Source organism: Eumetopias jubatus, unplaced genomic scaffold (genome assembly GCF_037043125.1).
Source record: "Eumetopias jubatus isolate StellerSeaLion01/CBP00866 unplaced genomic scaffold, mEumJub1_p1.0 scaffold_4, whole genome shotgun sequence".
In the NCBI taxonomy this organism is placed as follows: domain Eukaryota; kingdom Metazoa; phylum Chordata; class Mammalia; order Carnivora; family Otariidae; genus Eumetopias; species Eumetopias jubatus.
Window position 1 is genome coordinate 144,538,122 of NW_028274810.1, and position 14,987 is coordinate 144,553,108.

The 14,987-nt window shown below is 49.6% G+C and overlaps 1 protein-coding gene across 6 annotated transcripts in view; it reads right to left on the reverse strand.

Moving 5' to 3' along the window:
- VPS13B (vacuolar protein sorting 13 homolog B) overlaps nt 1–14,987 on the reverse strand; it is a 750,734-nt gene that overhangs the window by 4,393 nt on the left and 731,354 nt on the right. For all 6 annotated transcript variants that reach the window (XM_028108562.1, XM_028108579.1, XM_028108553.1 and 3 more), the window contains 5 exons: nt 14,466–14,642; nt 12,021–12,191; nt 5,718–5,894; nt 3,440–3,542; nt 2,668–2,917 (listed from right to left, as the gene is read on the reverse strand). In XM_028108562.1, coding sequence (XP_027964363.1) covers nt 2,668–2,917; nt 3,440–3,542; nt 5,718–5,894; nt 12,021–12,191; nt 14,466–14,642 — 878 coding nt within the window. The remainder of the gene's footprint in view (nt 1–2,667; nt 2,918–3,439; nt 3,543–5,717; nt 5,895–12,020; nt 12,192–14,465; nt 14,643–14,987) is intronic.

Genomic DNA, 14,987 nt, shown 5'->3' on the forward strand with positions numbered 1-14,987 from the left:
AAAAGCCCCCAAAGTTTCACCGACAGATGAAAGCTGTGTACCACCAGGCACAAGCCAGAGCTCTGATGATATCATTTGATGGGGTCAGAATTCAGCTGGAAAGCTTTGAATACACAGAAAGTCTTAATTGCTCCTCCTGAACAGCAGCACAGGAAAACCCATGCTGTGAAAGGAACCTGGCCAAGGAATAAATTGACCTTCTGACTCATTTTGAGCCTCTCTCATAAGGGATTTCAGTAATGTGCCAGGCATATTAAGCAATTATTACCCTAAAAATGGCTGCATTTAACCAAGAAAAGCAAATGCTGATTTAAAAAATCTGAATCCTGCCACATTTCAATATACTGAATGATGTCATCTACAAATTAATTCCTTCCAAAATTCAAAGGAGCTGTGTTTCCTAGCATCTAAAGCAAAAAACCAGAAAAGCCATTTTATATAAAGATCTTAAAATACTGTTCCTAGTTTTCCCTGGAAGACAGCAGGTTGGGTTCTTAACCCAGCTTTATGTCTGTGCATCAAGTTGGCATGTGACGGGTATGGCCTGACACGAGCATGGCAACTGAGGAAGATTCACTATGTCAAGCAGCCCTGCTGAGTGACCCCCCCTGCCCATTTTGCAAACACTGGATTACAGCACTCCTAAGGAAGGGTGTACTGTCTCAGAAAATCATTTTTTTCTATAGTTTGGGTCTCTTTTGGGGTGAGTGGGGAAGGGGTTAGGGTTTGGACATAGGACAGGTCGGGGGGCAGTTATTTCCTGATTCCTAGGAGGAGCTCAGGGGAGAGGTAAATTGGGATAGATTCAGAGAAAGCAGAATCTGGGGGCTGAAGGCATACTGGATACCCACTTTTCTGTCTCGTGCCAGGCGCTGCCCTGCAATATTCCTGCTCAGTCATCTTTTCCTGCCTCTTGTGTAGCCACCCCTTAATCCTAGACCCCCGTTATCCCTGAGTACCGATGGAGAACCAGTGTTGAGCACGGTGTCCAGCGTGTCAGTGCTGCTTCTGCCTCTAACTCCGTGATTCCATGGTCTCAACCTTGGCAACTTCTAGGAGTGGTGACTCCAGCTATCATCTCATTAACCCCTAGAGAAGCACGTCTGTTCCTTTCCAGCTGTGATAATTCCCCACAGTACCCTCCTCAAAGAAAAAAGCCAAAGAGAGAAGGATCACAGTTGAAGACAGTAAAGACAGTTTTAACAGCAAAAGCTGAATCTCCAGTCTCGTATTTACGAAATATTTCCCAAGCAGCTAAGGAATAATGATGGTCCTAGATATTCCTTAGGGCCTTGGAAGTTTCTCGTTAAGGACCAAGGACTTGAAGATAATGATACTATCCCCTGCCAAATCCTGTAGCCAGATCACTGCTGCTTTATTGTCAATTGGATCAGAAGATTTTGGCAGATCTAAAGTCAGCCTGGACATCTGACCTCTGTTTATTCCCAGAAAGTCATCAACTCGAGGCAGCAATGTACGCCTAGTGCCAAGCCCCAGCTTAAAGCCTGACTGATTAGGATCCAAGAAGCTAGAGAAATCTCAGAGTTGTTGTGGTTGGCTGCCTTCCATCTTCTCAGATAATTTTACCCAAACAGTGGTGTGAGGGAAACACAGGCTCCCGTACCAAGGAGAAGATAATGAATTGGGCAGGACCTGCTAGAGGCAGGTTTGCTGTCCTTTGCTGGGGCCATTCAGGCCCTAGGTTAGGACCAGCAGGCTCCAGCTTGCCACTGACTTACACTCGTCTTGCTGGGTGGAAAAAGATGTCTGTTTCTTAGGTCAACTCCTAAAGCCCCTATGGATCAGGCAGTCAGCAGGGAGGCAGGAGCAGAGAGCCATTTTCCACTGGGTGCACCTGCTCACCCTGTGCTGGACTGTAGGAAGCTGGTGCCATTTTTGTCAGGGCTCACCTAAGACCCTGGACAGAGCATCCATTCCTCAGCAACTTATGTGTGGCCAAGAGCCAGCATCCAGCACAGAAGCTATCAGGGAGCTGCCCCAAGATCCAAAGGATCATCCCCGGGAGGTACCCCACAGTACTTAAGGGATGGGAATCTGTCCTGTGGGAAAGAACACAGCCAAACAGAAGACAGAGTGGTGGAAGGAGAGATTTCTGCACGAAATTTTGACCCATGAAATCTTGGGGTGGAAATGGAGGGGGTGAGTGAGACCTGGTTTGTGAGCTTGCGAAGGTCTGGCCTGTGGGCTGCACGTTGTTTCATGATACCCTCACTGCTTGGGGCGGCCCTCTCCTGTATCCAGCCTGCTACAGCAGACTTGTGCCTGCTTGGTGGGGCAGAAGCACGGAATTGCCACCCCGGCCCTGGCCCTCTTGTACAGACCTGTTGGTGTTGGAGCTCCGTTGTCCTGTCTACTCCAGCGCCCCTGCCCCATGACAACGAAGCCTTGTTCAGCTCATACAGTGGCTCAACCCCAGGCCTTGAGCCCATCTGGCCTACTGCTGGGCTCCCCTTTGAAAGGCTCCCACACTCACCCGGGTTGGGGCTTCCCAATGCCCCTTCACGCCTCTTCTCTTGGACAGCCCTCCTAGTCCCCAGCAGCCAACGCCAGAGGCCGCAGGCTCATACGCCTGCCTACCAGCGCTCAGCCCACAGCTCAGTTTCCCCCGCAGTTGGCCACACAGTCACCCTGTTTTTCGAAATGTACCTCCACATCACAGGCCACTCTTGGCTGCCTGAGCTGCACAGTGAGCAGGCTGCTTTGCTTGCTGTCCTGGGCACAGTCGATCTCTGTGACGGGGAAGGCTTGCTGCTGTGTGTCCTCACCAACGCTCACAACGAAGAGCACTTCTGAGGTCAGGAGCAAGCACCCTTCGTGCTCCTGGCCTGAGCCCCTCACCAGAACTACATCCAGGGCCATGTGCACTTCTGGTCTGCCCAGAGACTGAAGCATTTTCCTGTTTCAAAGGAGAAAAGTGAGGCGAGAAGCCAGTTTGGAAAAGATGGTCATATACCAGTGCTCACTGTACCAAGGGCTGGGCCATTGTCACACACGGTTCCCCAAAGGCAAAGGGCTCTCACCAATTTGATTATTAATTTTAGCTTGAAATATAATTGTCACTTTAATTCTCAAACTGATTCTGGTTAACAGAACCCAGCTCCTCCTGGGGACAAAGATTTCCCTTGGCTCCTTTTCCCAATAGAAACGCCCACCCCCCGACCCACCCATGAGAAGGCTGGTTCTCTAGGGAATCCCAGGTCCCCTCACACGGCCTGGGCTCCTCAGTGTGCAGCCTCCCGAGTGGTGTGTGAGAGGCCGGGAGTTCTGCGGCCAGTCCCACATCTGGGGACGGCAGCCTCTGCTGGGCTCGAGGATGCCCCTGTGCTGCCTGAGCTGCCGAACGCTGTCTTGGGCTCCCCTGGAAGCAGGCCCCTTAACATCCATGTGCAGTTGAATGGGCGTCTATAGATAATTTTACCAGACATATTTGACGTGGCTATTTGGAGCCTGGTCAGCATGTAGATCACTTGGCTGATAGCGCTGTTTGGGAAGCTGAGAAAGTCCAGCTCCGTGTAAAATACCTGTGGAAGAGAAGTAAGGGAGTTTTACTAGTTGTTTTCTGGAAACCAGTTCTGTGCTGCAGTGATGTCATCTGCTTACAGCCATCCATAAAGTGCAACAGGATCCAAAATGATGTCAAATCCTTGGAAGCAAGTGTATAGATAATCATTAAGCGCTGCAATGCTCTTAACTCTCGTGATCTTATGTTAGCTACAAACTGCAAAATGAATGAACTACAGTCCAAGCATCGACTGGACTGGCAATTAATGGAAGTATAATGCTCCTGGGAGTAATCAGTCCTGAGCAATAGCTCCCACACTGTACAATTTATGTGATAAAAAAAGTCATGATTGTTAGTTGACTTCCTTGCTTCATGTTACAATACTTGTGTATCTGTGCTGTGGCTGGGCACATAAAAAACACAACACACAGAGATGCACACAAAGGCACATGGTTTGCCTAGATACAGTATTTAAGTGACTTAAGCCAGCTGTTAAACATGAACCCACACACATTTATGAGCACTCTTGGGGTTTATTACACGCTCTCCCTGGTGCTTCACCGAACGTGGGCACCCAGCAGCGGCCATGCAGGCCTCTAAGGAGGCTCTCCAGAACCAAAGATGGTACCGCATGTGTGCTTTCTGAGGGCTCGTAAATGTTTATGAACGAGGCACAGTCATTAGACTAAGAGTTAGTGGTTTGTAAAACCTTCAGTGCAGTAATAAAAGTTTTACAAGAATGATGGAAAGCAACACGGCCATGTGAAGCTCTGTTCTGAGATGCTCCTCCATGAGGGAGAGATCCTCAGCCCTGGGAAGGGCGTGGTGAGGACAATGGCATTCTTAACACCAAAGGCCTCGATGCATGAAGTATGTCTGAGTGGACTTCACCCCACTGAGTCTACAGCAACAGGAATACTGTTTTTACGGGTGCGTACGCCTTTGATGGGGAGTTGGCCTGGGCCCGCTGACGGGTGGCAGTGGTTCTGTTTGTCCGCTTCCCTGTGAGGGAAAACGTCATTCACAGAAGGAGAGCGGGAGAGAAATGGGGAGGGAGGCGGCGAGGGGGGAAAGCGAAGAGGAACACATGTTTGCGTCTGTGTGGTCTCTTAAAGGAACCCTCCGGATGGCTGCCTGAGTGTGGGCATTCGTCCCCCACTCTCTCCCTTGCAGACACAGTTTTTATGCCCTGATCTGGCTGCCTCTTGTCAGATCTCCTGAGGGGCGAGATGCCTGCGGTGAGACGGACCCCTCAGACTTTAGGGCCAGATGCAGACTGCTCGCCTGTCTGACAAAGGCGGGAGCCCGCCCATAGCCTGTGATGGTAGCTAGGCAGCCCGCTTCCTGACCAAAGCGAGGACGCCGGTTTTAGGTAAAAAGGTAACAATCCCAGTCACCGGCCTATGAAGTCACTTCAGTGTGCTCTGCCAAGAATGCGGAAAAGAAGCATGGGAGGAGGTGCTTGCTTTCATACGCCCCCGGTACCCCCGTGGGCACGCGTGAGTGCGGGAGAGGCCCCAGCACGCCACCGTCCAGTGCCAGGGGTGCCACCGGGCCAGCTGTCTGCTTGGGGAAGGGGTCTCAGTTGTAGATCATGGGCCTTTGCTGCCGGTGGCCAGGAACTCGGCTCAGGGGCAACAAGCACCGAGTCTGCAAACGCGAGGCTCTGTGGGCGTCGGCGTGCACGCTCCTCTTTCTCATTCTCTAAATACACACACGTCATAGACATCTTCCTGACTTCTAACCTATTTCTCCTTTCCAACTGGTCACCAGACAAAGCAGTAATCCTGTTCTCTGCTTCAGTATTTTCTACATATTGCCCTCAATTTTCTCTAACTGGTTACTTCTCATTAAAGTCTATTTTACACTTGATCTTAGCCAAAAGGCCGAGAAGCAATCTTTAATTAAAGTCTATTTTATTAGATGAACTGTAAAAAGATTCTGTGAGATAAAGCTAATGAAATTGCTAATTTCTTGGGTCTATAATTATAATTATTAGTAGTACGAATCCACTCTTTCCATAAATAAGCATAAGGAGGTGAGAAAGCAAGCAATTTATCTTTTTATAGATTTGTCCACTTTATTTTTCACTGCTTTGCCATGTGAAGGCCTAGATTATCTCGGAGACCTTGGTATAGTAACACAAGTTAGTTGGTGATGTCTGAGCTGGCCTGACAGGTGCCCTGAGACTTACCGTAGCCAGTCTGTGACACGAGCTCAGCGGCTCCTCCGATGGGCTTTGTGAACACCCCCATGATTCCTTTCCCCACACCTGAGATGACACCCTTCGCCTTGTGTCCTGCTGAAGCATGAGCCTCTGATGTTCTCTGGAAGTTTTGCATGGGCTGATCGACTATGCCAGCAATTGCACCTGAAAAACAGCAAAAGCCCCTCGTGAGGCCTGAGGCTTAAAATCCTGGGAAAGTGAAAACTTTCAATCCAGAACAGTTTTATTTCGATTGAAAATGAAAACCTACCCTCATTATAAAGTTCTTTACCTTTATTTACAATTATCTAAGTTCACTGGGCACTAAGACATTTATGATCTTCATCAAAACACAATGTTCAGACTGGGTTTGGTCCATCACAGTGAGGATCTGTGAAGTTCAGTTCAGAATTTAATAAATATGTCAGACTATTCCAAAGTGACACTCACATGCCTTTGTCCAGAAACCAGGCAACACGGTTTAGGGAAGAGAGCTAACAATTGCTCAGGAGGGGGCAAGCTTGCTCAGCCTAATCAATTTTCACCGAATTAGGAGCATGAAGAAACTGGAAGAGGCCATGCCATCCCTTTTCCCTGTTCTCCCTTTTAATAATGATAGGAGCAATTCTTTAATAATCTTAATATATTAACGTATAAGAGTAATTGTTGATACTGCAATTATTTTTATAACAGCTAATCTGTTTTGAGTGCTTACTATGTGCTGGGGACTCTATCTAGAGTGTTACTTGTATGATACCATTAATCCTCATAATCCTAGGAGTCAGACATGGTTTTTATCCTCAGCTCCTAGATAAGGCCGCTGAGCACAGAGAGGTTAAGGAGTTTTTCCCCAAGGTCACACAGCTGTCTTGTGCTTGAGCCAGGATTTGAGTCTAGAGAGGCAGAGTCCCAGCCCAGCTCTTCACCACCAAGCTATTCACTGATCCTGTTTATAAGACAGGCTCTTCTTTTGCCAGTCTTAGAAACACTTCCTTCCTTCGCATTTCAATTGAGGTTTGGCCACTTACTCTTCACTTTTAGAACAGCTACAAAACTCTGCTCTCACTACTCTGCTCTCACGGTTTTCCCGGAGGGCAGCTGGGTCAGGTACCAAGCTGGCGGGGGAGTCCCTCAGCCTCCTGTGGGGCCCTGCTCCTTGCTCCCCTTACTCCGAGGGGCCTGTGAGGATATCTAGTAAAGGCCTTGCCAGTCCCAATTTTTTTTTTTTCAGTGATGGAGTGGAAGGTTCTCTAGCGCAGTACGAGGTAAAAATTTCATTACAGTTCTTGACAGAATTTTCTGTTTTCAAGTCAAACCTGCTAGGATTAATGGAAAATGCACAGTCCCCCTGGTAGAAATTTTAGTACATGTCAAATCCCATTATGCCAAATGCCACTAATTCAAAGTCCCTTGGGTAAATGGAGATTTCCAGGTCTCCGTTAATGACCTGCTAATTTCAAGTAATATTCCTCTGAACAAAAGCCAGTAAAACCAAGGCCGGTTCCTTCAGGTCAGTTGTAAAGGGAATGTTCTTCATAGATTCCATTCCTCAGAATTTGGACAGAGCCATTTAAATTTATGTATTGGTAGATTAAGAATGACCTGAGGCGACAGGTCTGTTTCTCAGCCTAGACCAATGCTTCCCAAAGGTTCTAAAGGACTGACTGGGGAGGCAGAGGAAGCTGGCCCCAGCCGCCCTGGCTGTGGAGGGCTGAGGGATCACTGCTTCAGGGCCCTCAACACACCCCTTTCTGGCACTCGGGCTGGGGGGCTCGCCTCCTGTTCTGAGTCGGAGGACTCTGATGCTCTGCTGTCCGTCCATGAGGTCAGGAGGCAGAGCAGCTGGGAAGTGTAATGGGGGTGGTGGCCGCACAGCGCAGGCAAGAACCGGGGGGTCTTCTCTTCGAATCATCTCACGGCAGAGTTCAAAGTGAACAACTTCGAATCAGAGAACACAGCTTTTGTGACGTCATTATCTGATTTCTTTGAAAGGTCTCCATGCTTAAGTTCGTAGGAAAACCGAGGTAAATAATGACAAATTCACCAATAGATTAAATTATTTAAGAAAGGCCTTTTCTCAAGTGCAGATTTCCATTAAGACTATTAAAACTGAGTTGGGGGGGGCAGGTGGTTACTTCACTGAGAATCTCCCACTTCCCTTTAATGTGCCAGGCCTACCCCATACAAGGAACATGGAGCCTTGATAACCAGGTTCTAACTTCTAACTGCTACCTAAGCGCAAACAGGTATCACAGTGAAACTCCCCTTTGATCTTCTACTCTCTCTAGCCACCGGCCACGCTGAAGGCTCAGTTACTGCAGCTTTGCTAGATAAACTATTTGGGCAGCCCAGAGAGTGGAAAATCTGAGCCTCATGACAAGGTGTTAGATTCTGAGAGGTAGAGAAGAGCTATCAGATCGCATGCCTTCGCCCAGCACCAGACCCCTCAGGGGGAAAGCCTGTCACACACACCAACACCTCACTGGTCACCAGGTGCGAGCTGGAGACCAGAGAGGCCGTGAGACTAGCAGCCGTGCCTGGAGAGAGGCAGCTTCTCGTAGGGCTTCAGAAGGCTCTCTTAGTAAGTCTAATCCAGCTAAATCCCACAACCGGTAAATTATTTACTGTCATCTACTCGAGCTCTGCTCTGAGGCTCTAAGTGGTGGGAACTGATCCCCAAACTTGTCTCTTGGCATCTGGCCCACGGGGTGGGCGGCCACATGGAGACGGCTGTGATGTGATGAAGGGAGAGAGGAAGGGAGCGCGCTTGGAGGGAGGGGAGTTTCCGTGGACTCAGCGTGTGCTGGGTGAGGCAGAAATTGGGGGGTGTTTCCCTCGCTCCCCTCTAGTTGGAGGAGGAGGGCTTTCTTTGTTGGGCAAGGGAACCCGAAGGGCCCTCCCTTACCTCTTCCGTGACTAGCTCCCCAGCCTTGGGCAGAAAACACTGGCTTACCGACCTATGAAAGTTCCTCTGTGGCTACTTTGGTGCTGCCCTCACCACACACTGTAATTTTATTTTGGACTTTTTTTTTTTTTTTAAATCACGACAGCGGAGGCACAGGCCCAAGCTGGGACACTACAGCTCACCACTTCAGAGGCAAGTGAGACCTACCCACAGAATATATTAAGTATCCCAGCTTGAGGCTAGCCTTTTTTGACCAGAATAGATTAATTCACTGAGAAGGAAGCATTTCTGTTATTCCTAAACCCCCCACTAGCTGCAGCCAGTCTGCGGTGCATGGCTCACTTGCTCCCTCCCTCACTCCAGGGAAAACGTCCTGATTCACCTGGTAGAGGCCCAATTTGTTGGGAGTCCACATGGCATTACCAAGAGTGGCCATGGAGACGGAGGGTGTGGCTGCTGCTGGGGAATCTAGCACTGCTTCACACTTCAGGCAGTGGCCCGAAAAGAAGGGGATCAGAGAGGCGAGCTCGGACATCCTGCCCGTGGTATTCACGACAGAGAAGTCATGTCTAGGAGGGAACATGGAGTATGACAGTGGCACGGAGCTCCCATCCTCGCTCAGCACAGACTCCAGGGTGCAGGAGGAAAGGGGGTGTCTGGGGAATGGATCTGGTAAATGTGGCAAAACCTTACTACCAAGTCTGCAGGCTAAACAGAATGTTCCCCAAAGCCACTGTTTGCTCAAAACTGTGGGGGAGGCTCATCCAAGAGCCTTGGCAGCATCTCTCGGCCAGCCGACACTTCCTTGCTGACTTGGGGCGATGTGGCTGGGCATGGCAGCTAAAGACTCCCTTTGATTTTTCGAGTACCTCCTAACACTCCACAGTGTCCCCACGAGGGCAAAACAGAGGCAAGAAGGCCCACCAGACCCATAAACATTTGGGGGAAATGTGTTTTTCCTACCCTGGAACTTTGAATTGTTCAGTCTCCCCACAGCCTGATTGTTTCCAGGCTGGGAGCCCTGCAAGGGTGGGTGACAGGAGAGGAAAAGCCCAGGCTCTTGTCCTGGTGGAGGTCTGACCTGGGCAAGTCACTTCCCCTCACATCCATGCCTGGGTTCGTAGAGCAAATAAGGTGACACACGTGAAAACGCTCTGCCAACACTCAAGTGTTCTTTAAATACATTTTTACTAACTGGGTTGTTAGTGTTTCTCATAGAGGAAGAAACTGAGGAAGGAATATTTTGATTTCATTGAGCGTGGGTTTCAAACAATAGGATAATAGCACTAACGTCAATTAGACACTTAATTGCATTTAGCAGTTTTAAACACTGTTTCTGGGGATGAATTAAATGGTGATAAATCTATGCTTTCCCAGGTGAGGGGACTCGATTGGCCCTGCTCCTCCTCTCGTCTTCCTGCCACACATCAAGTAGTTCCAGGACGGGACATTTTGAGGTGGGCCAGGGATTAAGTGGGACACAGAGCGTTCCGAGAGGGAAGGAAGCTGGTTTGAGCCAGCTCTGAGATGCCCACCGGGAGCTAACCCGTCTGAGGAGCACAAAAATGGGCACACAGCTCAGGGCGTGCTGCTGGAGGCGGCGCTCCTGGGGGCCCTGGGTCAGGCCAGAGGTTGCAGGTGAGGTCACTGCACACCCAGGAGGGGTTTATGTCATCCACAGAACTCCTGAGTTTTGGGAAATGACAAGAATGGCAGAAAGACTGCGCACCCACTGAGGTTTTACAGACAGACTAAAAGATTCCCTTGCATGGATGAGGGTGTATGAGGCGTGACTGCAGCAGAGATCAAAGTTTTAGGACTTTCTAGCCTGGTCAACAATAGGCGCCATATTAAAAAGTGTGACACCACAAAGGGAGGATCATGGCTCCTCCTGTAACGGATTTCTACCCTCAGGCACAATTTTATACAGTGGCGACCGGGTGCTGGGTGAGGGCGTCTCTGGGTGGGAAGAGAACAGACTGGTTGGAATGGACGTAGCCACAGGCCAGTCAGCTCAGGTCTCCTCTGCTGAGCACCTGTCAACTCCGAAAGGAGCTTGCATGGAGGGACGGAAGCTCTTCTGCCCAGAGTAGAGGGCACAGCATGAGCGGTGCTGTTTACCAAACAGCGGACCCTATGCCTGGCCCATGACGGACCACTATTATTACCTCTAGTAATGTTATTACCAGCCCCAATTTACAAAGGAGAAACCCAGGTTTAGAGAAGGTAAGAACACACCTGAGGGCATAAAAAAAGGACCTGGACACCCTAGCCTGGGTCTGCTGGCTCCTCTGGAATGTGGTCCACTCCCACGCCTTCCCCTGGCCTTCTGAAGCCCTCCTTTACCCCGCAGTTCCATCCCACATCATAAGCTCCCAGTTTCCAGGCATCATCACAGAATGTTATGACTTAAACAATTTCTAGTAACTTAACCTGAGCTGGTAACATCTTACTGCTTCCTCCCAGAGCCTCAGCTGGCTGTGCTGCGAGTTGAGGGCTGTGGCTAGAACTGCACACTGGAGAGAGGACAAATCCTTTCAAGCTCATCTTTTCTGACCTCTGCTCTCCCTGCTTCGGGGCACTTTGATCTCCGGGAGATGCACACTCCTTCCGATGCGCAGCAGGCAGGCTGCCAAGCAATACAGTTTTAAATTCTTTTGCAAACAAATAAACAAAAGATACCCTTGAAAATCCTGCTCTGCAAAATCTCAGCTCTGAAGCTTCCTTTTTATAGAGTTTTCCAAAGCAACTTATTTTTCGAACATTTTTGTATTTGGAAATATCCATAGCAATCTTCCCTTCTGACTATACCATCTGGCTGCTTGACAAACGGTAATTACTCTGAGTCAGGCTGAGCCGGCACTCTTGGAAAAATAAAAGGCGAAAGTGGGCTCCTCACTGAAAGTTTACATGACATTTGCACGTTGCTCAAGCACTTCTCAAACAAAGGCCAGTGTCCGCAGTATTTGGTCGGGCAGGAGACGGTGCCTCAGAAGGCCGGCCCGTTACTCACTTTCACCAGTGAACGGCCTAGGCTGCCGTCCTTGTGTCGACATCCCCAAGCGCAGGGCGCCTCTGTTGGCATGACGCTCTTTCGGGGAGCCACCCTGAGGGCAGATGGGGTTTATATCGGAAGCAAGGGAGGGCGGAGCGTGGGCATTTGTGCAGGTGGGCCCCCCACCGGGCAGGGCCTGGGATGGCCCCTCACAGCTGTGCAAGGGCTCTGGGAGCGAGGCCCCGTGCCAGCGCCTCACGGGTGCAGGGTGGGAAGCAGAGTGAGTGCCTCACTGGCCCCCCTGAGCCTCAGCCTTGTCTGCAGAAAGGATGTAAACTTCACAACCCCCCCCAACCAACCCATCCAGCGCGGGTCCCCCGCAACCCCTTACCGAGCAGGCTGATGCCCAGCCGGGACAGGCCCTGCCGGAGCCCCTCGCCCAGGCTCTCGGGGAGCTGCCGCCGCCACTCCTCCTGCCGGTTGTAGTGCTCCTCGTCTAGCGAGAGGCGGTCCATGTTCCGCGCCAGGCTTGTGGCCAGGTTGGTGATGGAGGTGAGGGTACCTGAGGGCACAAGAGCACATGGGTTGGCCTTCTGGTCAGCTATCCGGTGGAGCCCCCAGGAGTGGTCCCCGGGGGGGGGGGCAGTGGAAGCACATCTGTGCCTTCTGGACATGCCCAGGTGGTAAGTGATGGGGGCTTCCTCTGGGCAGCTTGAAGCAACAGCCTTAAGGAAATGAGGTGAAGGGGCGCCTGGATGGTGCAGTCGGTGGAGCATGCGGCTCTTGATCTTGGGGTTGTGAGTTTGAGCCCCAGGTTGGGTGTAGAGGTTACTAAAACTTAAATCTTTAAAAAAACGAGGTGAAGATTAACACTTGGCTTGTAAGGATGATGGCACAGCTCAAAAGGGGGTAGGACAAGAATCTCTGTTGCCAGAAAAATGCCCAGAGTTTCAGATGAAACTACCATCCACTATCGTGGGATCATCAAGGCGTGGCCAGCACAGTTCTGAAGTCCTCCTTGAGGCCCAGTGTTGAAGGTTAAACTTTGCTCTGATTTTAAAGGTTAAGGTTACGTTGCTGAATCTGAGACAGACTGTAAAGAAACAGTTCTACTTAGGAATAAAATGTATTCCCTCCTTAGAGCCAAGGGCGACACTAAACTTTATCATTTGACATTCTGAGGAACTAATGATCGGGCCACAGTCAAGACGTGGTTTTTTTTTTTTTTTTTGAAGATTTTATTTATTTATTTGACACAGACACAGTGAGAGAGGGAACACAAGCAGGGGGAGTGGAAGAGGGAGAAGCAGGCTTCCCGCTGAGCAGGGAGCCCGATGCGGGGCTCGATCCCAGGACCCCGGGATCACGACCCGAGCTGAAGGCAGACGCCTAATGTCTGAGCCACCCAGGTGCCCCAAGATGTGCAGTTTTGATTCTCAGGATGTGAGCTGAAGAAAGTGAGGGAATAAATCATATGAAAGCCATGATTTTGTCTGGTTTTCCTAAGAAAGGCTATCTCAGCATCTTGCTCAAAACAGTCTCCAACCTCTCTAGCAAGTCTGCAGAGATCTCAGTGAGGCAAGACTGAAAGACACCAATGGACAGATCCTGAAACTGACGAATGAACTCCTCCGTTAGTGGACACCTAGTTCCAAGAAGACACAGAAGATTTTTGCAGCTGCATCTTTACCAGCAATCTAAAAAGAAAAAGTCCATGCATACCCACAGGCACCAAAAAACAAAACAGATTTTTGCTAAGAGAAGGAGAGAACAAGTGTAAAAAAACATTCAGTGAGTCACTATACTAAAATTACCACGGGGTTCAACTTAGCAGGTGTTGGGTGTCTTATTTGAAAATAAAAACAACAGAACCACAAAGATTCAAGTGTCAGGAGTGAGAAATCCACCAGTGACTCATCCATGAGTTCCTTCGGCTCTCAGCTCACAGGCCTCCCGGATGGCTGGGGCCTGCGGGAGTGAGCCTGTGCTGTCCACACAACTCGGCTTATGCTCTTGCGCTCTCCTGCCAGCCCCCCTCTACAGAGGATGGGTGCTCATATTTCAAGCTCCTCTTCTTTTGAGCCTTCCAGAGACTTCTATAACCTGCCCACTCATCACAGAGTTGCAGCGCTGTTGACATTAAAAAGCCTTTTATGGGGGAGAAGCCCTTTGCCCTGTTTTCCCTGCCTCCTGCTGAGAAGAAAAGGGGACTCAGATGGCCCTTGTTAGTTCCCGAGTCACTGCCAACCTGACCAAAATATCGTCAAACACACACAGATAAAACGAAAACATGCCCCTTCATGTGGGCAGCAGTGTGGCTTCTGTGCCTGACGGACCGCCTGGGCCACAAGATGGCACTGTTGCCGTGGCCTGCTAGCCGAGAGCTGGCTGTTCTACCTCCAAAGCTGCTTCCATGTCAAAACGTATCCATATCCTTCCAGAAGTTATGACAACTGTATCTACATTAAAAAAAAAAATGATGAGGCAACACAGTGTAGGGTTTCTGATGGTTAGCAGAAGTCCCGAACACCTTTAATATTTCTGTATTTATCACATGGAATAACAGTTGAGCCAATCTTTGTTTTCCCAATGGGAGGTTTAAAATTCTGAAGTTTCTGAAACATTTTCACACACTGCAGGCAAATAGTGATCTGTTTAAAACATAAGACATTCTATGGGAGCTCTGTTACAAATCCAACATTTCACTGCAACTACCAGGCCCAACAAAAGTAGAGGCACACTTCACGCACTGAAAACTTCAACGTGTTCTTTAAAAAATAAAAAATAAGGGAAGGAATGAAAAGGAGGCATTATGGAAAGGAACCAAAACAGCTACCTTTGGAAATGTGCTTTACGAAGGATGTTGTCCCTCTGGAAACTCCACTCACAAAGGCTCCGGGGCCTCTGGTCAGCCCCTCGTATGGAAGCCTAAAGAAGTCGGCGATTCCGTTCCCGATGCTTCGCACCAAACTCGCGGGGCTGCCGAGGATTTCCAGAGATCCAACCACCCAGCCTGTGAGGGACCAAAGGGAAGGGGTTACTGAAACCTTAAATACAGCACTTTCAACATTTGGGAAAAGTGACCCATTTTCCCTGCAGTTCATTTTTCACACTGGAATTGAGAATGTAATAAGCTCCTCTGGAGCAAAATATGGGAAATAACTCATTCACTGTGAATTCATAAATGGCAAACTTTCATACTTTATAAATCAAAGTGATCCTTTTGGCAGCCTCGCAAACAGCTTTACTCTGATTTTCTTGCCCGAGCCTCCCGTATTCCTGCTAAAAGGGACCTGTGTGCAAGGCGACACACACTCCCTGCCGCCCCCACCCCAAGGAAAGGCGGTCTCTTAGGGTG